Here is a 26,055-nt window from a genome sequence, read left to right as displayed (position 1 = left end):
CTCCCTTTAACGATGGAATTAAATATTATAAAGATCCCCCCCTACCCACACACATGCATAAACACTCAAAAGCACTATTGCTAGTGCCCAGAAGGTTGAAAATATTGCAATTTTATTTACTTTGATATATTTCTCTAGTGTACAGAAAACATTGCCTAGAAACTGAAAAAGTAGCACATTTTACCTTGCTCTACAAAATACTTAAGTCAACTATAAAGTACAAAGCAAGAACGTGTGTTTATTTTATAATCTAATAAATAAGGAATTGCAATTATAGTGCCCCACATCCTAGTGAAACAGGTATGCTCCATCACTGGGTTCACAATGGCTCTTAATATCAAATAAGAGACCAACAGCAACCATAAACACAACATTTACAAGGGTGCAAGTCAAGAAGCAACAAGTTACATTTTCTAGAAATGAAACAGCGCATTCTTTAGCAATTCGAATCCATAACAAATAATGACACAAAAGGAACAATATGTTCATTCACAATAAGCACACAATTGAATCTCGTCTAGAAAGAAATAAGAAGTTTGCATTGACTTTTGCTTTATTTATTGGTGTAAACTTTTTTTTCCAGTAACTAACACAAACTGCCGGTTAGCATTTCGAATGCCTGCTTGTGGCTCTTTCATCCACTAAGCTATTTAAATGTGATTTTTTTGCTGGTCTTTTCCCCATGATGCGTGGCTAAATGGGAGAACAGAATAATTTGACATGCTGGTACTAAATGCAAACTCTGGTCCACATTTTGCAATTAACTGAGCAGTTTAAGCTCCTGAGTAGACAAGCTGAGATCTTTCTATAATATATATATATATATATATATATATAGCACCACCTGGCTCATGGTTCAAGCAAGATAATACAATAAATTGAATTCACAAGGTAGAAAGGGGCGTGCAACACACACGACAGCTGTGAGGTGCGTTTAAAATCCAGACACAGCTTCCATTGACGACAGCCTGAGTCTCTTTTGTCTGTGCATCATGCAAAGTAGCAGGAGGGACTCCTCCATGTAAAAAGTCCCGACGCATGGCACAGCAAACCATCATGCCAGTCATCAGACCATCACGCAAAAGAAAACGTGCAGCAGAACCAACCAAGAAACGAAGGGTTCCTACAAAAATCTTCACTGTATTTCTTGAAACCCGTCTTATTGTAAGTAAAAATAAAGGAAATGCATATTATACTCTTGTCTTTATGAAGTATTAAAAAGAGATCTGAACAATACTGATCAAAAGCAAAGAGACCAGCTCTTGCTCATGTTCACCCTGCTGGTGCTTATTTGTAAATCTGGCCGCTCTTCTTTTTAGCATTCAAATGTTTTTAGCAAAGTGACAATAAAGAGTAGAGAAAGAGAAATACTGTCTACAAAAGGACTGTTTCAAACATTTAAAGGGTTAATCAAGGACTTATAACAACTTTCTAGCGAATCCCTCATCCTTGATTGTGTAGAAATGATTTTCAGGGATCCTGCCATGACAGCACACATGCACTCCCTGTGCAGCAGGTACAGGATCCCACCTGCCAGCAAGCACTACCTTCAGCAAAGGAAGCTTAAAGCTCAGGCTGGGGTTGCAATACCCACTGCACAGGGATTCAACCTTCAATCTGACGGCAAGTTAAATGGACTTGACCGGAGCCCAACTGAAAAGAAAGTTGCCTTCATGAGGGGAGAGAGTATGTATTTTTTTGTACTTATTTAACTCTTAGCATGCCATACATATTTGTGCACAATTTATAAACCAAATATCACATGAATCAGTGTTGCAGGCTGCTTATGACACAGCGGTGGCAGCACTGTCCTGAAGCTCACTGACAGCAGGATGAAGAAACATCCTCGATACCAGTCAGGGATGCCACTCGCAGTTTGGTGATATGTCAGGTTTAGAATATCCCCAGGAAATATTAAGCAGCTTTGAAGCTCCATTTAGAATGTTTAATATTAAGCAGAATTTTTTTTTTAAATGTGTTTCTTCCAAGGAAAAGTTGACTGTGAAAATCTAAAGGTTTCCCTTCAATCAATATACACTCAGAGAGCTGGATATAGCACGTAAGAGTTGAAGAAGCTCATTCAATAGTTACTCTCTTCTCTCTTCTTATTCACTGTACGGCGTGTGACGCATCATCATCTCTATCTATATTTATTGATAGAAAATGATGTTTCTGACACTCTTTACAAATACATAAGTTCAGTGCATTTTTGTCTGGCTTTGTGTCTCTATTAAATCACGGGATTTCTTCCCTTTGCTGCAGTGAGACAACAAGCGAGTAATCTCTTTCTTCTTCCTCCTCTTCCAGCCCCTTGCTTTATCGCTCAGCCTTGATTTTATACCTCAGGACAAAATAAGCAACGAGACGAAGGCTGACAAAGAAGATCCCTAGCACAATGAAGTCCAGGTATAGTTTGGCGTTTTCCACATCAAGTTCTTTCAAAATAGCTTTTGACTTCTGAAAGTGGCACGTGTCGTCTTCGTCGCAGTGCAGATCCTCACGGTCCAGCCCATAGATGGACAAGATCATGCCCTCAAACCCGTACCTACAGGAATAAACAGAGAAAAATAAATTAGTTTGCAATGCAGTTTTCCCTTTATAATACACATTTGCCACAGAGACAGTGGTATGAAAAAGACATTCTTCATGCCAGATGATTTTTGACAGTGGTTGTCAGGCTTATAGATGAAAATGGGGCAACAGTGAAATGGAGATAAGCACTCAAGTTCATCACAACTCCACTGTCTCTCTTTAGAAAATAAGCTCTGGAGGGCTCTTAATATCCCAGAACACCATGTGACTGAAGCCCGAACACATACAGATACCTTGCAGCCTTGTATATTGTTATAGAGAATATTTTCTAATTCTAACCTCCTAAATTCTATAGCACCATGTTATTTGTAGGTGTTAAATTTGATGCCTAGATGTAAAACTGCCATCTAGTGGTCACATAACTAAGAAGCAGGAAGGCATGTGAATACTAGCCTCCGTATGGCTGATAAAATCAAATAAAGTGAATTGATAAAATTCAAAAGCAAGGTTTTAATACGGTGGAACGGTTACGTGAACCAAGCGAGTCCGCTTACCTGACATATGAAATATAAGACATCCACTGGAGGTATTTGGGGATGGTATCAAAACTGACAAAGAATCCGGAGAACAGCAGCACTGGGATGGCTGTCACTGGACCAACAAATGTCGCTACCTCGGGATATAAATCAACACAACATAACTTTATATGAAGGAGTAGCACTGTCTGAATGACCCTGATTAACAGCAACCTGTGTAAATATCACAAGAGCTCTGTGGCACATGCACAAGTACCCTGATGTTTTACGTTTTCAAGGTGCTGAACTGACAGCAGTGGAAACTGAACCCATCTTTATTGATGAGGTAGCACAACCAGTATTGGTGTGATCGTCCCCACAAACAAGTCTGGGTGATGGAGCTGCTCAGTCTCCAATCCTAAGAAAAGATGCACAGCACCAACTGTGCCAAATTGTTCAGAGAGTTTTGGACAACTGCCCACCAAAGACAAAATTTAACCCACCAAACTCACTTAATGTGTGACTTGCAGTAAGACTTCAAATATCTGAAGAAACTGAAAACCGTATAATGGAATAACCTTTAACCCCTCCACCTGAAACTCAAATCCAAAGCAATGGACAGGGGTATTTGTTCACACACGAAAAGGGGTTCAAACATAGATAAGGTAGTCGCCATTATTAAAAAAGTCAAGGTGCATACAAGATAGCAAGTCACCACATTTAATCACCCAGGTCATGTCTGCTCAGCTTCTTCAACCCAGTTACCTGCAGAGAGGTGGATGCAGCCCCGATCAGGAGACCAAGTGACTGCGCTACCAGTGAGGTCATCGTCCCCAGTGCTGAGAAGAGCAGGAAGCGCAGGGCGTCTGCAGGCTGGGAGGTCATCCAGTACACTATACTGCAGTATGACACTGGGAAGATTATCTAGGGGAAGCACAACATAGATTGACTGGTTCATTAACAATCTTCTACCAGGTCCAAGGTTGGCATGCAGTCAGAATGCATCTACATACAATGAATACTCTGTAAGAAAGCTGTAAAACACTGGAACTTAATTGCAATTTGATTGGCTGACACTTCACCGACAAGATAGATGGTTACAGTATATTTCAGGAACACGACTTATTGAAATGGCTGCTGCTGTTTATTTCTGCAATAAAATGATACCAGCTATACATTTCAGATAAAGATACAAATGCAAAGCCCATGCAGAGAAAGCCTGGTCATCTATATATCATTATTTGTTTCCTGTTTTTTTTTTTTAAGGAAAAGGGTTGTACCTGGAAGGGTACGTCAGCCATGGTTTTAGCCAAGTAGTAAGCCTTCAGACTGTACCAGTAGTTCAAATGTTCTCTAAGAAAGACACCCATCTCCAAAGGGACTGCAGGATATAAAAAAATAAGTTATAACGCTGCACTACTTATCGCCACATTTTTAGCGCTCCAAGATTATTGTGTTGTATTTCTATATCATTCATCTTAGATGCAAGATCCCATCAAGAGTGGAGTTCAGCTTCTAATCAATGTAACTGTCAGGCTGCACTGAGTAGGTCAAGTAACTCCCACAGGGGCACACAGTTAGTCAGTGCCTTTGCTAGGATCTGCAGCATGTAATCTCCGGGCTTGAACCAGGCAGTAGATCAAAATAGGTCTGTAAATAAAACAGTGACGTATATACTTAACTACAGCTAACTGTGCAGCTGCTCAATTTTCCAGTGGAGTAAGAACAGATTATTCTTCAGACATTTCCCTTCTTCCCTTTTTTCAGTTTAAAGTTTAACTCACTGTGGAAAACTGCTATATAATACATATCTGTGTGTACACATATATATACTCATTGATATTAGTCCCCTAAGTTATACTGCCCTCTGGTGGCAGTTTGTTTAAACTGTTTTCAGGCAGTTGGAAAGCTCATGGTGAGGTGGAACAGGTGCAGTTTATACAGCACAACGAAGTGGAGGTATGTGTTGGTTTATGATAGATACAGTGTGGCATTTAAGCGTTTCCTCCTTTAGAAAAGTTGTTTATTTCTTTTTTTTCATTAAGACATCTGTGGAAAACATACAAATACATACAGATGTAAGAGAGAATTCCCCATGTTACTGGTGGCCAGGTCTACCTGACATTCAGGTAAAAAAAAAAAAAAAAAAACACTCCAATCTTGCTTTGTGTCTCGATTTGCACTCTTTATAACTGAGCATTTTTAAAACTGAGACACTGCCCACATTGTGTAGCTAGATCAGAGTGTAGCACAAAAGGACCCCAACAGGGGTAATAATTAAAAAGGTCCCCAGAAGGGAACGGGGTGCCCCAAGTTTGCCTGAAATAATTTGTAACTGATTTGTAACTAATTTGTAACTAATTTGCACTTAAATAGAGTTTAAAATAAAGAAAAATTAAAGGGCTACACTGAACTCCTTATAAATACAGTATATACATATATACATGCATGCATACATACACACATATATGTCCACACATTTTCGGCGTTGAGGCATACTCACATGTCAGGACTGTGGGCATGAGAGCAGCAAACATGAGGAACAGCATGGAGAAGAAGAGGAAGCCCGAGTTACTCAGCACCTTCTTAGCCTCATTGCCGATGCCCAGATAGAGCAGACCAATCAGGATGCCGATCCCAATGTGAGAGGCGATGCGCAGGTGTGTCAGGACCTGATGGAGAACGGCAACACGACACAACCAGGAATCACTGTGTGCAAAAAACATCACTTTCCTGGGAAACTAAAGATGTTCGTCTGAATGGAACATCCCATCACCGGCCAGGAGGCTAATCCAGGGGGAAGGTAGTCACTTGTCCTGGATCACTGTTTTTATACTTCATTTTAATTTATCGTATTATCTGAATTGAATTCTGTTCAAGTTCTGTTTTTGATGTTGTACCGGCGGAGAGGAGGCACTGTGTTCTGGTTATTCAATACATCTGTTTTTGTTTGTGGGTGTTTTCACTTCATATCTTTAATATACACGCCTCAATTACAACACTGTTTGCCTTACAAGGCAAATAATATTTGAATGTTGTGAAAATTCCTATCGTTTGGATTTGAAGTTTCCTTGTATCTCAAGGGTGTTTTGAGCATGGAGCTTGTTGATTGGGGCTTGGTCTCAGCTTGTTTTGTGGAGTAAGACAACCTTATCTCCCCACTCTCTCCCCCTCTTATCTATAACCCTGTCTCACACTGACAGTCCCAGCACAGACATTTCAATGATCAGCTGTTCTTACCGAGTCCCTTAAGATGCTGAGGAAGGTCCTTTTGAACAGGATACAGAACTGAGTCAGGCAGCTGGCAGAGAAGCTGTGGCATCCTTCCACAGAGGACGAGTCCTGAGAAAAGGATTTCAACTGGTTAGCCATATACCTGGACATAAACCCCCTTGTCATCCAAATTAGTAGAGCTATTTGCAGCTCAGTGGCGGGTTTTTTGTTTTGGGAAGCCTGAGACCCAACTTCATCTCATGGGTTCCAATGTGAATTACCATTTAAAACCTTGTTAAGATTCCTGGCCTTTTTTTGTGACTGATCGCAATAGAGGGTGAAGTGTTAGTTGTCTATGTGATGGCTTCACCTCATGCTTTGCCCTTAGCTCCCAGACTAAGGGCAGCTGTTGCATGAACAGAATGTGATGGAGAGATCTAATACAAAATGTATATGTATACAAAGACCCTTAGAACAGCAATACAGCAAGTTTTATGGCTTAAAACGGTATTGTTTAGCACTGTGTACCCGTTTTAAGCCAAATATCAGCACTGCCCATTTTACTTAGAAAATAAAGCCAAAATTCATTAAACTCAATCTCATCTTCCAATATTGTCACCAATTCCATCTGCAGTCAACCATCCGGAAATGGACCTAACACAAAGGTCAAAAATTGCCTACATGTATCATGCTTTAGTACATTGCTTCTTCCTCTGAGGGTCTGTGCCAGAGGAAGGGGTTCAGGGCCCCATCTCCATTCATTATGCGTACTCCCCACTCACCTCCTCTGATGGTCTGTGCCACAGGAAGGGGTTCAGGGCCCCATCTCTGTTCACCTCGGTCTTGAAGTCCTCCTCACACCTCCTCTCCTGCATGGCCTTCACCAGCCGAGTGGTCTGATCTCCGTACTCTCCAGAGGCAACCTCCATCACTGAGACATGGGAACACAGAGAGAGTTAACGAGTGTGACTGGCAGCATTAATCCAACATGTCTACATAACCTAGCTTGTTATATTACACGAATGAATTACTACACACGTTAACAAACCACTATGTCAATGACATGCATTCCAATAGCAATGAACTGTGGTTTCTTACCAAAGTCAGCAGGGTTGTGATATGTTGGGCAGTTCAGGCCGAGCTCCCGGAGATAAGGGACTAGATTGAAAACCTCCCCCCGGTAGATGCACTGGCCCTGGCTCAGGACATAGAGCTGCAAGGAAAACAGATTTTTTTTTAGCACAGAAAACGCTGTTGCTTCTAAGTAGCATAAAATCAGGTCATCAGTGGTTGTCCGGGGCACGATCAGAGATAGAAACATAGATTTACTACAGTATCAATGATGTAATAAGCATCATAATTAAGGCTGTATTTTTTTTCACGGTTCACAGATTTCACAATTTAAATATCTGTTGTATAATAACTAGAGGAAATTATACATTTTGAATGTGATGACACTACTTTTTAATGCTTTAATAAATATTATGTTTAATCGTGAAATATCTTAAAATACCTATTTTAGACCGAGTGAAATAAGCCATTTCTTTTCCATGAAACAAATACAGATTCCTAAGCATAACAGTTGTCGTATAGGATGTGATTCTCTATATAGGGGGAAAAAGCAAAACAAATTATAATATGTGTATTTATAAAACCAGCTGCTGCTCTCAAAGTTATAGCTTACAAATGTGGTCTACAAACAAGTGGCTTGTACTACATACACACTATTTTAAACGGTGGTTGTATATAAATTAGGCAATCGTTTACATTATCAAGCCTTCTCTAGGTCTTTACATTCTCTGCAATTCCCTAAAGAGGCTGGCATGTTAGAGATGTCCATTGAGTTGATGTGAAGGGAACCTCGTTGTTTCGGGGTATAGATACCTTGTCAAACAGCTCAAAGAGTTTGGCGCTAGGCTGGTGTATAGTACAGATGATGGTGCGGCCTCCCTGAGCCAACGCCTTCAGGAGAGAGAGAACCTGGAAACACGAAGAGCTGTCCAGACCACTGTAATTTCAAACAGGAGAGAGGAAAAAAATATTTCTACATCTTCACATCGTACTGGAAGAATAATTCAAATGGATAATTTTACAGATGTGTTGTTATTCTCACAAGTTTCCACTAGGTGGTGCTATATGCTTTCTTTCTATAAACCAAAGGATTTTTCCAAGCGAAATCTTTCAGTGGGCCTATTAGTGCCCTTTTCTCCAGTTGACTGACAAGTAATACACCTATCCCCCACCATGGGAATCAATAATAAAATATAAGAAAAATGTTAGTGTGCTGCCCCACTGGGATTGTGCTGCTGCGGCGCTAGTTTATCAAATCTACTTTCTTAAAATAAATGGTCTATCTGGGGTAGGAATCAGGTTGACCAAACACTAAGTTCAATAGAAGCCTGTATCACAAACTGACCTGGTCGGCTCATCAAAAAACATGACGGGCGGGTTGTTGACCAGCTCAAGAGCGATGGCGAGGCGTTTCCTCTGCCCCCCCGAGAGGTTGGCAGTGCGTGTTTTGGCGCATTCAAGCAGACCCAAAGCTGTTAAGATCTCCTTTACCTAACAGGAAAGTTACAGTGTTAAAATAAAACATTCACCTAAAAGACATTGGGGGGTGGAATTCACAAAGCCTTTTTACTGAAACGTTTCATTAACACCACAGTTCTTAAGAGAAAACCCCCCATTTACCAATTTTAGAATATTGAAGAGTCGTTTCATTTAATTGAATTCCTCCGTTTTTTATACATATACATATACATATACATAATTAAGCAGCAAGATTAAAACTATCAACTCTTTCCAACATTTCAGTAAACTGAAAAAAGTACAGTAAAGGGACTACTTACCATCTCTCTGCGGCCTTCATCCTTTTCTTGGAGTTTCAAGTTAGCGGAGACCTGGATAAATGGTAAAAGACCATTTTTACATGAAAGAAATAGAGGTTATAACAGTGGCATTATGAAACAGTATTCTGGTCACCTCGTTACAAAAAGGATATTGCTGCTCTAGAAAGAGTGCAAAGAAGAGCAACCAGAATTATCCCGGGTTTAAAAGGCATGTCATATGCAGACAGGCTAAAATAATTGAATCTATTCAGTTTTGAACAAAGAAGACTACATGGTGATCTGATTCAAGCATTCAAAGTCCTAAAAGGTATCGACAATGTCGACCCAGAGGACTTTTTCGACCTGAAAAAAAAACAAGGACCAGGGGTCACAAATGGTGATTAGATAAAGGGGCATTCAGAACAGAAAATAGGAGGCACTTTTTTACACAGAGACTTGTGAGGGTCTGGAACCAACTCCCCAGTAATGTTGTTGAAGCTGACACCCTGGGATCCTTCAAGAAGCTGCTTGATGAGATTCTGGGATCAATAAGCTACTAACAACCAAACGAGCAAGATGGGCTGAATGGCCTCCTCTTGTTTGCAAACTTTCTTATGTTCTTATGTATGTTTGTGATGATAATGAAAAACCTACTGCTACAGTGTCCTTACTATAAGATGTGTTTTTATGTTGCAGTGTATTAAAGATGGTTTTGCACGAATGTTCATAAATTCACATTAAATAATACAAATATATATCTATATTATGAGTCATGCAGAACATCACTATTATAATGACTCCATCAGAGGTTCATTGTGGTAACAGTAAACACTGCATTGTGTCCTGTATCTCCCACCAGGATGTGAGTCTATTGATACACCCCTTTCCTGTTAACCCTTTCCATGCTGCACTCACCATCATGGCCTCCTGGACGGAGATGTGGGGGAGGAGCATGTCGTCTTGCATGATGTAACATGACACCTTGCGGAAAGAGCGCAGGCCGCGTGGCTGTCCGTTAATCAGGATTGTTCCTTTCATCCCAGTCTCTCTGCAGGGCGGGACATTACAGGTTACAGCCTCAGGGAGAAACGTCACTAATATTGTAATTATGCAGGACTCACAATGAGCTTAAAGTTTGTTCATTTATTTTGTCGGAAATGTATTTGAGATTTCATGCTTCTGTTAAGTTTCCCAAAGTAAAAGCATAGCAAGGTGTAATACAGAAGAGTGAAAGCATGGTGATGCTTAAGCCCAGAGCGGGAAGGTAAAGAATATTAAAAAATATGGCAAACCATGGTAAACCCTGGTATAACCAAGGGCAAATCATGGGAAAACACAAAAATTGCCATGCAAGTTTACTTTGGTGGATGTTTATAAGGGTCATATTTTAGTCTAAACAGTAATTCAGAATATCAACTGAATTAGATAAGGTTGAAACTGTGTAATTAAATATGAAAAATATCGAGCAGTAAGAATAAGTGTGGAGTTATTCTTATTGATGGGTATTTTTGAGTAATTCACAAGGTAATGGCAGCAGTGTGGAGTAGTGGTTAGGGCTCTGGACTCTTGACCGGAGGGTTGTGGGTTCAATCCCAGGTGGGGGACACTGCTGCTGTACCCTTGAGCAAGGTACTTTACCTAGATTGCTCCAGTAAAAACCCAATTGTATAATTGGGTAATTGTATGTAAAAAAAAATAATGTAATTGGATAAGTCTGCTAAGAAATAAATAACAATAATAATAATAATGAGCCTAATCAAAACATTTTGACAAAACACTTTTAAAATGTTGTAAAATAAAATGCTAGTGAATTGGGACCTGCTTTTTAACAGATCACTAAGTGTAAGTTCAACAATCAAATAAACTGCGTGTGCTGCACTGACCTGTACCCAGCAAGAATATTCATGAGAGTAGACTTCCCAGCTCCTGATGGACCCATAATAGCCACTAGCTGTCCACTGCTGAAGTTCCCCGAGATTCCTTTCAACAAAGTTTTATAACCTGAAAAAAATTAAATGAAAAGGGTAAAATCCTAATCTTGTATTAGGTTAGTAGAAGAACACCTGTTGCTTTTTATATGGTTTCCGTGAAACAGCTGACCCAATGCATGCTTGTAAAGCATGCTACACTTCCAATGCTACTGTGTTACACAGACCCAAAGAAAGAAAATTAGACCTAACCACTAGGTGTCACTGGTTAGCTTTATTAATGCAAAACTAAACACACTGCATACACTATATGATTCGGAGCTGAATTCAGAATCATTATTAAAGGACAGCATTCACAGATTGACATCTAATGGATCAGGTACCCCAGGCACATGTTTTTTGATGAGCCTACCTGGTGCATTCTGTTATAAAATAACAGGACAATGTGGCCCAGACAGTTAATTCTCTTGCCTTTCGCCTCTGTAGGACTAAGTTCAAATCCGGCCTCTGATGTGAGTTTGGTGACCCCAGTGGACATTAGATAACATCACATAAACCAGCACAGAATGAGTTACAATCAGTCAATCAATTGCTTGACTCTGCTTGAGAGGGCCCCTGGATGAACTGCAGTGGGTGATCCCAGCAGACTGAGGTGTTCTCGTGAGGGGAATCATCAACAGTAAGTGGGAGAATGAACCAGTGCCATGACCCTCACCTTTTACCAGCACTAAAGAGTACTGTATTGTGACTTCAGTGCACTGTTAAACCTCTATGTGCTTACTCTTCCTTGTAACTGGAATCCTTCTATTATAATATATTATACCTCTCCCATTAAGGCAGATTGCTCCTCTGTACAATGCGTTCCCTTGAAAGACTGATGATGATTCCTGAGTTTGCAGCACTGCCAGACGGATGACCGAAGGTAACCTGCTTTTACAGATCCTGTGGATGCAGCACTATGCTAATGCTGTTGATTGCAGATCCCCTGCCTAATTGGATTTTCACTATAATCTCTCAGAGAGATTCACAAATGTGTGCATTCCACCACTGGCTTTGGATCACAGCGTCCTGTTCCCTTAAAAGCACAGTCTCTCGCGTTTCAGATAGCAGGTGCCAGGTAAGCTGCAAAGCACCTGGGTTAGTACAGGCAAGTTAATAAGGGAGGTGGTATAAGCCTTTTAAGCAGCATCCATTTAAACACTGATGTTGCCATCCATTTAAACACGTGGCACAGACTATATAAGCACCGTAAATGTTGGGACAACTTTTCTATAATTTGCATTCAAAAGTACCTAAGTGCATACGGCTGTTTGGGAAGAGTTGTTTTGTTTGTTTGTTTGTTTGTTTGTTTGTTTGTTTGCATCACTTGAGGGGATTTAATCTGCAAATGTCTGTGTTTTATACAGTGCAAGCTTCACCCCTCAGGTTGTTCTACTTTGTCAAAATATAGCAATTGCATTATTTGGCAATGTTGTAATTGTTGACAGCTTTCTGCAGCACAAGGATAACTTTAGCAGTATGTTAAGGTCTTTAAAATGCTGTGGTTTGTGGTTTAAAAGCTTCACTCTTCATGGTGGAAAGCTGTGAAAAACAGCATTAACTTGGGTAAAAACAAGCATTTTTTATATTACTTAAAGAGATTAGCAATAGAAAAAAGGGCCACAGTAGAAAGAATGTCCCTAATATGTTCAGTGAAGTGTATTCAGGTTTTAACTAAATGGGAAACAGTGGGTTTCATTGTTTTAAAAGCCACAGATTTTATTGTACTGTGGAGCAGCTCAAATGACTGGATTATGTTCATTTTGCTGAAACTATGTAGAATAAACAATATACAAGGAACACTATTCTGCTTTGCATAATACATGTCATGTTTTGAAAGCTTTCCTTAAAAGAGTAATTGTTTGCTCTACATTCTGTTGATCATTACTCTAAAGCTAGTTTGATAAACAGAAAGGCTATCTGACGGTTTCACAGGGGCTGTGCTTTGTCAAGCCTCATTGGCAATGAATGATGCTACGTTACATAATGTTTCTTTTTTTTAATTTAAAATGGAATACAATTTCAGAAACTCAAAATGCACCACTATTAGAGGACTTTTCATTAACAAGAATTTATCAAGTGGAAAAAAATGGATTGTTTTATTTTTAAATGGATAATTACTGCAGAAATTGCTTTATGTGAATTAATAACTGTGCAGTTACATCCATGAGGTAGCAGCACAGTCGGAATCTCCAGCTATAATCTTTATTCATAAAACAGAATTTTTGGATGCTGCACGCTGATTGGCTGTTGAGATTTTTTACTGTGCTGTTAAATAGTACAATGCACAGAGGAACCTATTAGTTTAAAAGTTTTTTTTAAAAAGAGTGACATTCCTTTCGTCAGTGCTAACATAAACCACAATAATAGCCTGTTAGTGACTAAGCATTTAAAAAGGCCACAAATGTATTTTTGTATTAGTTTCTCCAGGTCAGGTGGATAGTCAACTTTGTCTTTGCCTCCTTTTCTGTATCTCTTCATTATCAACAAAAATACATGATTGGCATTTTTAAATGCTTGGTCACTAACAAGGCTAACATTGCGGGTTATATCACAGAAGCGATTGAGACCAGCATGGAGCGATTGAGACCAGCACGGAGCGATTGAGACCAGCACGGAGCGACTGAGACCAGCACGGAGCGACTGAGACCAGCACGGAGCGATTGAGACCAGCACGGAGCGATTGAGACCAGCACGGAGCGATTGAGACCAACACGGAGCGATTGAGACCAGCACGGAGCGACTGAGACCAGCACGGAGCGATTGAGACCAGCACGGAGCGATTGAGACCAGCACGGAGCGATTGAGACCAGCACGGAGCGATTGAGACCAGCACGGAGCGACTGAGACCAGCACGGAGCGACTGAGACCAGCACGGAGCGATTGAGACCAGCACGGAGCGACTGAGACCAGAACGGAGCGTCTGAGACCAGCACGGAGCGACTAAGACAAGCACAGAGGCTTCATTCATTATAATTCTACAATAAATCGAAACATTCAAAACCTCCAGTTGAATGTTTACAACAAATATACTGCTTCACTTCGTGCCTCCAACCCAGCTACAGCTGTATGTTAATGCAACACAACACACACCCTGTGGTGTGTGTCCCTTACTTTATAGGCTGCTGTGTTGAGTGTACTTGAGCGCAATACACGCAATAAACTCCCTATTAAAGAATACATTTTAGACACTCCAAAACTATATGGAGATATTCTCGATGTATGCATTTTCTTCCTGCTTCTGTAGCTGAGTTTTTAAGGTCTCAAATTTTGGGTTTGCAATGGGATCTATAAACTATGCTGCCGCTTCCTTTCCATAATTATGTAACCTTTCACAGCTCAGTTTCATGGTTTTTATTATACTTATTATTATATTTGTATCTGACTTTATATACAGTATAAACCGTTTATATGGGTCAGGGACAGTTCCAGAAAAGAGTTCATAAACAAAAGACCAAATGAACCAGCAAGTGTAAGTACATCAGTGAGCAGTGCACCCCCACTGCCCAGGATTCTCTTACCCACCACAATACGGGCACACAATCGGAGCATCTGTCCTTCCTTTTGTGCCACTCAGCTGCCCATTATAGATTCTGGGGCAAAGTCTGGCTTCCTTTCAACCCCTCTTTATTCTACAGCTGCCCAGTCTACAGATCCTGCCGTCACCTCCTTCTCCAGAGTTCTATTCTTCTATTGTTCACCAGGAGCTGCTGCTCTTCTTCTGAATACAGTGTTTCCCGAATCACTAATGAGACCTGACAACCTGGCCCTGCAACACTCCAAGTTAGGCAGATGGTAGCCTTTCCCCTACATATTTTTTCTTCTTTTAGGGCTGTTTTTGCTGGCCACAAAGCATCTGATTTCTATGCTTAGTTAAGGAAAGTTTTCTGCTTAGCGACTGATGACAACACGGCCCCAACCAATCAGAAACATTACAGTCAATTGTAACGGCTGCAATAGTAAACTCCACAGTGGTTTGCTTACTGGGCTTGGTTTATGACTGTCACTTTAACTGTGCATCAGTTGCCTCAATTTGTTCAGCTTCTTCATTACATGTTCAATACATTCCAGCTTCAGGATATGCTATTTTTAAAGGATACAACAAACAAGCAATCCCTAATTGATTCTCAGAGTAACCGATTAGGAGGAGTGAAATATACATTTGCACAGTTGAGGTCACTTTTGTAATCAGGAGCTAATTGATGAGTGCTACAGTATAGACTAACCAGTCCCTTAATTAGTAAATGATTTAAGTGAAGAAGGTAAGATAGAACCCTCTGTACTTCAGTTCTGTCACTGCTGAACCCGCCTTGAGCTACACGTTACAAAGAAGTCAGATAATCAGGATTATGTCTGACAGACCCTAAAACATCCAGTCTCTCTGCCAAATCCATAATTGGCTAGGGGGTACAAACAGGGTCGGTAACTCCTTGAAAACATTTTTGTTTTAAAAATCTAATATATATCTTGCTATAATTGTGTTGGTCTGAGATTTCTCTATATGAAAAATGCACACATTACGGTAAAGGTGAATTTTTTACTGGAGTTAGAGAAGAATATTTATCAACTGCTCAGTGCAGACACGTCAATGCAGTTCATCCGGTCAACTTCCTAAAGTCCCATGAGTCAATGCATCAAGCTTCTGGGAGTTTGAGTTATTTAAAGAAAATACAAAACCAGAGCTATCAGCACCATGCAAAAGAGCACCATCAGAGCCACAGCCCCCGTATGTACTGTACATGTAACAGAGTCAGCGTGACACACATCTGTAAGGACAGACGGACAGGCTCTTCTCAACTGGATAAGCAGTTCTGTAGCGATAGATACCAGATACTGTACCATGCAATACGTACACACATACAGGTGGGACCCTCCACTGCTCCTGCTGTTTTATAATACAGTCTTGTATTCCTTTATGCATACTTTGCAGGTTTCTTAATAGTGTGCTGTTTTGGCACAAAACTTCAAAAATGAAAATGCAGCACGTCATCACTTTTTATACAGTCGTGTCTTTCATGCTCCAAGGTTTTTTTTTTTATTATTATTATCAGCACGTACACTTAGTTTCAAATCTTCTGATACAATGCAAACTCAATGTCACCACCAGGACTTGAGTTCAGTGCCAAAAATAACACGTTCCATAGGATGGCAGAATCGCTGATACATTTATTCATGCTCCAGCTGGTGAGTTTTCAGGGCAATATATTTTTTTTGTTGTTGTTTTTACACAGGAAAATAAAAGTCTGCCACATTAAAGCCTTATTTTACATGTAGGGCCAGATTCTCAAGCTATAGTATTTACTTCATTGTCCTTAGCACAATTATTTTCTCAGCATATATATATATATATATATATATATATATATATATATATATATATATATATATATATATATATATATATATATATTTATTTATGGTTTGATAAATTTATTGTATTTTCATTTTTTTTTTAATATTCTAAATGTATCCTTTTTCCTTAAACTAAGCAAGTATATCAGAGACATTAATGCAAGGAATTATTTTCTCAATTTAGCAAATTCCGTTATTACAGATTTTTTTAAACCAATTGATAAAACAAAAACTGTGACCTAAAATAAGCTAATGTCCAATTTTTCAGTCCAAAGAAAAACAAATTCAGTCATTAGTACTGCAGATCATTGGTCTCGATGGCCATTTATTACACTGGAAGTGTCTTTCCTACTCCAGCTCAAGGCAGGTTCCATATCCTCTGAACAATCAGACAGAATTCACTTGAGACCTCAGTCTAAACACCATAGCATCATATTACCATGCTCTTCCAAATCATGGATGTCAACCAGAATACTTGGAATTACGCTAAAGGAACCAGGCAAACAGAGTGTACAGAGAGATCCCAATAGGGAGGGTAGAAAGCCTCCAAACTGTAAGGCACTGCCTGAGAGCGGTCTTAAGGGTGAACTGGACTTTAATGTGGAACTTGTCACAAGTTTTTTGTATAGTATTTAGAAAATGTGTCACACACCTTAAAATGTGCATTATCCATTTGGCATGAAAAATCACATGCCCGGAATCAGTATTACACAATGTAAAATAATCAGCTTTAGGAAAGAAAGATCATTCTGCTTGATTTGCAGGTTTGCTCACACCATGGAAGCTGGCAGTGTAACAAAGGAATCAGAACCAATGAGTCCATGGAGCCTATCCAGTCACTACTTTGAGCCTAAATCTGAGAAGTACTAAGCTACTGTGATTGACATAACTCTTCACTCCAAGGATTTGTTTATTGAACGTATTTAATAGTTTGTGGTTTTTAAAAAGTGGTGAATTCACAGAGCAGGAGATTATCCTTTATGTATCCTCTGTAACAGATGCATTGGCTGCGTCCCCACATTACAATTTCAATGAGTCAATACTTTGGATTAGTTTACAGCTACTAATCGTTCTGCCAGTCCATTAATGTTTAATCTAAACTTAAGAAATGTGTCTCTGTATGTTTGTTCCTGTATAACACCTGCATGTCATAGTGCAATGCATATACAGTACAGTACGGCAATAGGACCCTTAGATTAAATCTGTTTTCAGGCTTACATCTATTGATTAATTATATAGATGCCAGTTTGGCATATACAATTATTTTTAGGCTCAGCTCAGCACTACCAACCCCTGCGCTGACTCGGTAGCGGTGAAGACGAACACACGCTGTCCTCCGAAGCATATGCCATCAGCCGACCGCTTTTTTTCACACTGCAGACTCACCGCGCAGCCACCTCAGCGCTACAGCGTTGGAGGACAATGCAGCTCTGTGCAGCTTACAGGCAAGCCTACAGGGGTCGCTAGTGCGCGGTTAGTCTAGGACATCCTGGCTGACCAAAGCCCCCCCCCCCGGGCAGCGTTCGGACAATTGTGCCCCGCCCCCTGGGAGCTCCCGTCTACGGTCAGCAATAGAATAGCCTGGACTCGAACTGGCGACCTCCAGGCCATAGGGCGCATCCTGCACTCCACTCGGCGTGCCTTTGCCAGATGCGCCACTCGGGAGCCCCCTACTGATTAATTCTTGATGTGTATTAAACACACAACATGATAATAAAGAGCCCCCTATATACTCTCTAGGCAACTTCACAGCAACTACTGGTAGTTGTGTGCATTAGGATATTTTTATCTCAAATCAACAAACAACTTTTTACAATACATTTTGACTGCCTTTTCAGCCAATCACATTACTTCATTACAGTAACTGGTCAATCGATGCATACCTGCCATCAAAACACAACCAAAGACACCACCGATGTACACTTTGTCAAGGCGGTGTCTAGGAACAGAACTGAACAACAGCTTACAGTTCCCTAAGTCCCAAACGCATTAGGCTTCCGCATCAACAGCAATGCTCTGGAGAATTATTCAGCACTATATTAATCTCCCAGTTTACACAAGGTGACAAGCCAGTGTCCCACATCTAACTTTGGAATGTGAACTCATGTACCCTGAATGCTTTCTGCTGGGTGATAAGGAGGCCCCTGGTAAGCTAGTAAAAACCTAAGGTAGGTATTCCATTAGGCCAATTTACCTCAAATATTGTTTAAAAGTATAAAAGCATCAGGGGGGTCATTCAAATGCACAGGTGGAGAGAACGAGAAGTAAAATTGTATTTTTTATGTTAAATATGAATGTTAATCAAAAGACGCCCTTTGTTCTGGAGACACCCTTGTGAATGACATATAGTAAGGTTTGCATGTCTGCAGAGGAGGACAGGAGACCTGGCTACCAGTACAATATTATAGCAAATTTAACCGGTATAGTGGCTAGAAGCTATTGCATGTAACAGTCTTACATACTTTCATAACATCATCCTGGTACAACCCAGTAAAGACACTGAAATACTAAACCTTTTTCTCATGCAAGTAATATAGTGTTGAAATGTTGTATACAAGCAGACACATATCATGTACTGTCTAATGTGCATTATGTATCCTTTTGCATTTTGTATCCTCATTTTCTTTCAGTAATTTCTGGTTCTTTTCAGCAATCTTCCAGACTTTTTTTCTCTGTGTAACCTTGGCTAACAGAAACAGCTGTGAAAGATAATGAGCCGCCGGAAAGTCTGTAAATGTAATGAACGTGAGATCGATTCCCATACCCAATCTGCAGCTGATAACCATAAGACAGTGGCATGACCCAGTGTGCCACATGGACACTTGTAACCTACAGTGGCCATGTGTACTGGCGTCGTCAGTGTTCTGAACGCAGACGTGAGAATCAACTGAGTGCGGTAATGCATAGGCATAGACAGGGTGCACACTCTGGATCTTACACATGCCAGCCCAACACTTGACAAAGGAGCCAGACTCGCTTGTGGGGGCCGATATAGAGCCAATGTATTGTCTTCACCAGTTCTAAAAGCTGAATTTCAGAAATGTTTAGAAATTGCCACAAGGGGTGTGTAAGTATAATAGGGTAAGCTATTAAACCAAAAAGAAAGTATGCCAAAAACGTTTTCTACAAAACATTATCTTGCAATATCAGCTTAATTTCACTCCCGACAATTCATCTGAAGCCAATATCTTCAGTAAATGTGGAACTTCCAAAATATATGTCTTATTCCTCTGTCGGTACATTTATTACCAATACCTATTTATCTTGATCTCTTTAGATTAAATTTATGTTCCTTTGGAATGTTGTTGTTAACGCCCTTTGTGAGCAAAAATGACGATAACTCTTTGAGACCTCAATCCTCACTTCTCATTTTTGGACTTCCCACTCCTAACAATCTCGTTTTGATCTACTGTGGTTTTTGCAAATTATCTCAATATCATGTGACAAAGCACATTGTGTTTATCCTTATTCTGATAGCACAGATGCTTTATACAACATGATTCCTGTGAACCAGCAACTGGACCTCCATGTACTACAGCAGCTTCAAAATGAATCTCTGCCCTACCTCGGTTATACAAAAAGGGCAACTCTATTCATACATTTCTAAATAATTATTGTTTTATATAACAAACCAGGTTAAGGTGCAAGATCACTCCACTGGTAAAAGAACCCATTATGTTGCATTAGGTTTATAATGCTGTTTGCTTTCTGCATTCCCAGAATGTGTACAGAATAGCAACCTCTTTGCTACAGAGAGATCTATATCTCATCTGCTGCTGCTGGTCCTTCTTTTTCCTCTGAGCATCCTTTTTCTGAACGAATCAGAAGCTGCAGCTTCCCTGGCTCCGCCCCCCTACCGAGGCTATCACAGTTTGATGACCGCTAGTAACCGGCTGAGGCTCGTAATGCGGTACTTTACTGCAGTGCACCTGCTCTGGCAAGGAAAAGGCTTCTTCCCTTGAGGATTATAAGATATTTTGGGACAGGATTTTTTTTTTTTTATCCCAGTGTCAATGACCAAGGAGATATCTGATCTCAAAACAAAACAGTCTTGTCATCACAATCACCTTGGTCTTTTTTCTTTTTTTTCTTTTTTAACTTTGGTGTTTTAAATAGCGAATACATTTTCAAACACCGCAAGACAAAAAATGTCAATGTAGTTTTTTTTTTTTTTTTTTTTTTTTTAAAGTGACTTCATATTTTCTCTAAACCATTTGGGGGAACTTACATTTTCTTTTTCCATAAAAAAACAAATTTAAAACAAATACCACAGTACATGCAGTGGATACATCCAAAGCAGCTCCAATTTGAAACGGGTAAAGTTGTTACTCTGAAAAACTAATTACAAAGCACTATCGCGCATCCCTATTAAATGACAAGGAGTGGAACCATTCACACTGACACGTCAGAAACAGAAAAGTTTTCTGCATCCCCAGTGCCACACTGCCACTCAGCACGTAAATTCTAGGGGGAGACCTCACAGGCTTAGGCCCTTGTCTCCAGGGTTCAGTAGCTTTGTAACAGCTATTGCTTAGGTTTGGCGGGTGAAGAGGCAATAGACTTGACAGCAGGAACGGAGGGTGCCCCTTTTGCCTCATTAAAAAATCTATTGTGGAGTGGCTGATACGAGCAAGGAGCCACATAACTGTCTGTTTTAACAACCATGCATATCTTTAAAGAAACCATTCGTTATCTCTATTAACAGAACAGAAGTTCCTTTTCTCAAAAGTGTGTAATCGTGTGTTTGTGACCTTATAAAAAATAACTATATATAGCTTGTTGATGCTTTTCTGCACTTGCACTAGCGTTCATCAACATGTAAAACAAAAGGTCTGTCAGTGCTCATCAATATCAAGTAACACCGATTAGTAAGAAGAAATTGTGTTACACAACTCTGAGTCCAAAGAAAAGTCAGGACACAGTTTAAAGGAAATGAATTAAACGGGGTTAACTGTGTTACACGTCAGCTGCCACTTCATTTACACATTGTGATAAAGCTTTACCAATGGGGTCGACTTTCTAGGAATAAACCTACAACAGAGAGCACCAAACTGCGTTTCAGCAAGGATTATGAGCATTCTAATGTTAGAGTCAAAGGCTATGAGAAAATCCATCTTCAGTGATGACTGATTGATTAACCTGCACCACAAGAAAAATGGGTGTGCAGTCTGCACTGTACGTATTGTTGCATATAGGGACCTATAATGAGCAATGAATCATTTCGTGAACAAAAAGTAATTTGGTAGGACTCATATCAATAATTGTGTTTCACAGAACAAAAAAAAAAAAAGTTTTGGTATTCACTGAGCCAGCCACATGTCACTTAGGGCTGTGCTCATTTCTATGGTCTCATTCAGGTCTCCACAAGTCAAAGGCTAAAGCTCTTCTAGGAGTAGGGCTCACAGAGATATTTCAGTCAGAGGACCACTAAGAGACAAAGGGCTTTCTGTTATCTGCAGCCAGGCTCTGTCTGGTTAACCTAATTCCACTGCAGGGCCAAGGCTAAGGAGAATTAGCACTAGTGTCCAAGGGAAAGATGAAGGTGCTCGTTCTGGTTTACACTGGGCGCTGTGCTGACAGGGTCACTGTGGTGCCCTGTGAGTAAATGAGTGAAGAGCTGACAAAGAGTTCAAAGAGAGGACCCTCTTCAAACAGAGGCTAACACTGCAGCTCCTGAATGTCGGAACAATTGTCAAAACCTTGCAAGTCCCATACGATAATATCTGTATTCTACAACTTCAGTTAAGTACATTGGTGACTGACAGTTAGATGACCAGGTTCCTGTATATTCATGTGGTTAAAGCTTTCATTATAGCCAGGCTTGATAGTCACATTTACACTTTGAGCCACCATAATAACTGTATTCTAATAAACAGGAAGGTATTCATTAAGTATTCATTAACCATCATTTTTGTCCATGCCATTTTCATTTGTTTTCTTATTTACAATATTATGTTGAATAAAAAATCAAAAGCAAAGTCTGATTTCTATTAAATATGGAATAAACAATGGTGGATGCCAATTACTTTTGTCAGTTTCAAGTTATTTCAGAGAAAATTGTGCATTCTTCGTTTTTTGTGGAGGGGTACCAACAAATTTGAGCACGTCTGTATTTGTTAAATGAACCATTGAATACTAAAACGTGTTTTTTTTTTTCACGGTGAATTGTCACAAGGGAGGTCATGGATATGTTGCTGTTCCACATTTCAATGACTGTCCAAGTGGACAGCTGTCAAGTTCCCATTCATAGTCAAGCTGTTCTACCAGCTTTCCTAGAAGGCTCTGATCCCCATGCTTTGTGGCCACAAGCCCTTACTGCTATATTAAACTTTATGTCATTATATCTTTAGATTAAACATGCTACATGGCAAACTATATACCCTTAGGCATCTGCTGGACAATAAACACAACTACACTGAGTAAAAGAAGACACAACATTTACCTTTCTTCCTCCACCACGGTCCCTCAGGAACGGAGTAGGAGAGGTCCTTAAACTCAATATTGACAGCCGGCCGCCTGGGCAGGTAAAAGAAGCGCTGGGCCTCTGTCAGGTTGTTGTCTATCTTTTTCAGGTGTGCATGAAGCAAAGGGGTCTGGTGGCTTCCAGCGCCGTTCGATACCACCTCATCAACAGACACGCACACAGATTTCGAGTCCGCCATTAGTTCAGATTTACCGTTGGCATTCTGATAAAGAATAATGTAATGTTAAGGTTAGACCAAATGTATTATTCCTTCTAATAATATACAGTATAGACAAATTAGTAATATAATAAACTCCTGCTCATTGGAGATGTTTTTATATTTTAATCTGCAGACGTATTGTTCCCATGTTTCCAGGTTTAAATGAAATTGCATTATGTAAATGGTTTCAGTAGTTTTATGTTTCCTCTGACAACTTGTTTATATGTGATTTGATGCAGGATTGATTTGAGCATGCCCAGAAATAAAGATACTCCTTATGTAGCAGCGGCACTAGAAGAGGTTACTGTCGGTCAAACTACAGTCTACCATGAAAAAGAGAATCCTTGCGATGAAACTCGTTTGATGTGGAAAAAAATTCGTTCTGAAGCACATCATTTATTTATGATTTGCAAGTGTGTGGACATTTAAAAAAAAAATAATATTTAAACATTTTTAACATATTTTAAATAATCGTTATAATCTACTTTTTTCCTCTTACTGTCTACAGTACTATTATAGACAGTTAGATGACCACACAAGTCGAAGCCATCAGTAAAAGCTCATATTGCATAAATTAAATAAAAATAAATACAAAAAGAATCATTTAATGCACAATTTTTAAACAGCATCACACGAAACTCGTATTATACAGTTGTATGCTTTTCAAAACAAATCAGATTTTTAAATAATTTAAGTACAATGCAAAGGCGTTTTATCTTTACAATGAGATTCTTTTAGATCCGTACCATTCGTATACATTCTCTTGGACTATTTTTAAGCATCAAGTTACATCAGTAAGTGCAGCTGCCTTCAACTTCTTTAACACTGATGTACGGTTCTTTTGTAAGCTAAGCTGCATAATCATACATGCAAACTATTTATTTTCTTGCTACGCACTTTTGTTTTCATGTGAAATTAATATCGTGACATATTTATTATTATTCGTTTTTGTTTTTTTGTTTTTTTGTAGGAACGACAGTTGCTACTTGCACTGTTTCTTTCTGGTATTAGTTAAATTAACCTAGATTGACGTTGCCATATTCTGATTTTTATCAACAGAGCATGCATGCATAACTATACCATTAAAACAATGCATACTTACCATGTTTATGCTCGGGTTTGTGGTTGCAGTATTGTTGACTGAAAAGGTTGTCATTATACATGCCATTCTTTAAATATTTATTCATCCAGTTATCTGGCTTTATTCCCTTCCGGCTACTGTGTTTGAATGAAACAACTCTCGGATTGGTTCTTTTGTCCCCGGCCGTGTCGGTTCTGTTAACAGTGGTATTTGGTCTCGGTTCTCTCGATCAGCTGTCGATAGCTGTCCTCCAGCCAACATGAGGTCAATCTGTTATTGTTTACAACCAGACAACCTGCTCTCGGTGTTTATACCGTGACGTCACACCGATCTATACTGTAATTGGAGCAGATAGAAGTAAAAGGAGGAGCTAAATGGGAAAGTGAAGAGCTTTGTAAAAAGTACAAAGCCCTGAGGTCTGTAAAACAGCTGTTTGCTGCTTCCGCTTTCGACCTCACCACAGGTAAAAAGTAAAAGGGGGCATTTTCAGAAAATGCATTCAAATCCTGTTTTAACAATAGGTCTATTCACACTTTATTTTAACACATGAATGTTCGACCAAAAAACAACAAATAAATAAATAAAAATAAAGATGTTTGGTACTTCTTGAGTAAGAAAAGTTGAAAGCAAAATAATGTTTACACACTCATAGTTTGAACCAGGTACGTTTTCACTTGCAGAAACACACAATCTGCCCTATTACATTACAACATACTGGTAAGAAAAAAAAGTGCAAAAAGGAACGAGAGTCATACAAAGAATACTTCAAAATTAATATTACATGAAGACGTTGAGGAAGACGTTAGTATTTCTAAAATTGAATATTACATGAAGACGTTAGTATTTCTAAAATTGCATGTCGTAATAAATTAAACGTGCCTAGTACCTAAAAAACAAACATAGAAGCCTGGTCGACAATTCGTGTTTTGTATTGAAATGTATAGAAAAGGATAAGCTCATTGAAGAAGCTAAAGTAATGCAGAACCTGGCTGTTAACTAGCAGCTGCATTTTGTATCAGTTGTGTATAAGTTAATTAGGCATGCAGAGAGGCCAGCAATAATGACTTTTCTGAAAACTAAACCTGAAGTCAGAGTTCTTAACGGATTGGCATGCATGTTACCTAAAGCTTGGGGTCATCCCACACCAACAGCAAGCACACATACTGCACAGTATCATCACTGGTTGCTTGAATACAGTATGTGGTACATGTCTTATAAACTGGCAGGGTAATTTCTTGTAGAATAAACAACAGCATGCATTCATAACTGCTAGCAGATCAGTTCGCATTTACAATGTGCAAAGCTGAGTTCTTATAGAGAATTCAACCTGACTAAGAGTTTCATAGGTTAAGGTTTGGATTTAGCACAAAGCACAAAACAACACTCCACCAATTAATCAGGCATCTACATAGCCAGACAGGAGACTGAGCCCTGGCAGGAATTGACTCTTGTTTACCTACAGACTCTCATTGATTCTATCCCCACTATACTGTGCCAGAAGGTCAGCCCACTATTCAGTGGTGCATAACTATGTTACCCATTTCTCTTTCAGCTACCTTAGCCATAAAAAAAACCCTGCATGCCTTAAAACTGTGGAGTTATGATTACTGGCAGACTTCTGTGAAATCAGTGCTTGTACAACCAAATAGATTCCAGTCAATACAATCTTGGAGTACTCAAGGACAGTCTCTCTTGGCCTCCGACTTCTGGTCTAGGATAACTTAGTGTATACAAAGGATGGGACATTTTAATCTTGAGTAATTGAAACAGTATGTAGTGATTCGTTAATCTGTTTTAAAGGCGTAGTGTTCTGGAATTAAGCCTTTTGTCTCGTAGTACTTCACACTCACACAATCATACAAGCTAAGTAAGTCATAGAGGTCT

The 26,055-nt window shown here is 39.6% G+C and overlaps 1 protein-coding gene across 1 annotated transcript; it reads right to left on the bottom strand.

Moving 5' to 3' along the window:
• Positions 1-95: 95 nt before the first annotated feature.
• On the bottom strand, positions 96-24,460 carry LOC117962464 (ATP-binding cassette sub-family G member 1). The gene is made up of 15 exons (XM_059031062.1): positions 24,193-24,460; positions 22,850-23,093; positions 10,972-11,089; positions 10,004-10,136; positions 9,110-9,160; positions 8,677-8,822; positions 8,145-8,268; positions 7,359-7,473; positions 7,043-7,191; positions 6,288-6,389; positions 5,551-5,719; positions 4,328-4,428; positions 3,813-3,971; positions 3,087-3,205; positions 96-2,545 (listed from the first exon to the last, which is right to left on the bottom strand). The coding sequence occupies exons 1-15, from the start codon at positions 24,256-24,258 to the stop codon at positions 2,317-2,319; spliced, it is 2,025 nt and encodes a 674-aa protein (XP_058887045.1). The 5' UTR covers positions 24,259-24,460; the 3' UTR covers positions 96-2,316.
• Between the last annotated feature and the right edge of the window lie 1,595 nt (positions 24,461-26,055).

This window comes from Acipenser ruthenus, chromosome 9 (genome assembly GCF_902713425.1).
Source record: "Acipenser ruthenus chromosome 9, fAciRut3.2 maternal haplotype, whole genome shotgun sequence".
Lineage (NCBI taxonomy): Eukaryota > Metazoa > Chordata > Actinopteri > Acipenseriformes > Acipenseridae > Acipenser > Acipenser ruthenus.
This window is presented reverse-complemented; position numbering and strand designations above follow the sequence as displayed.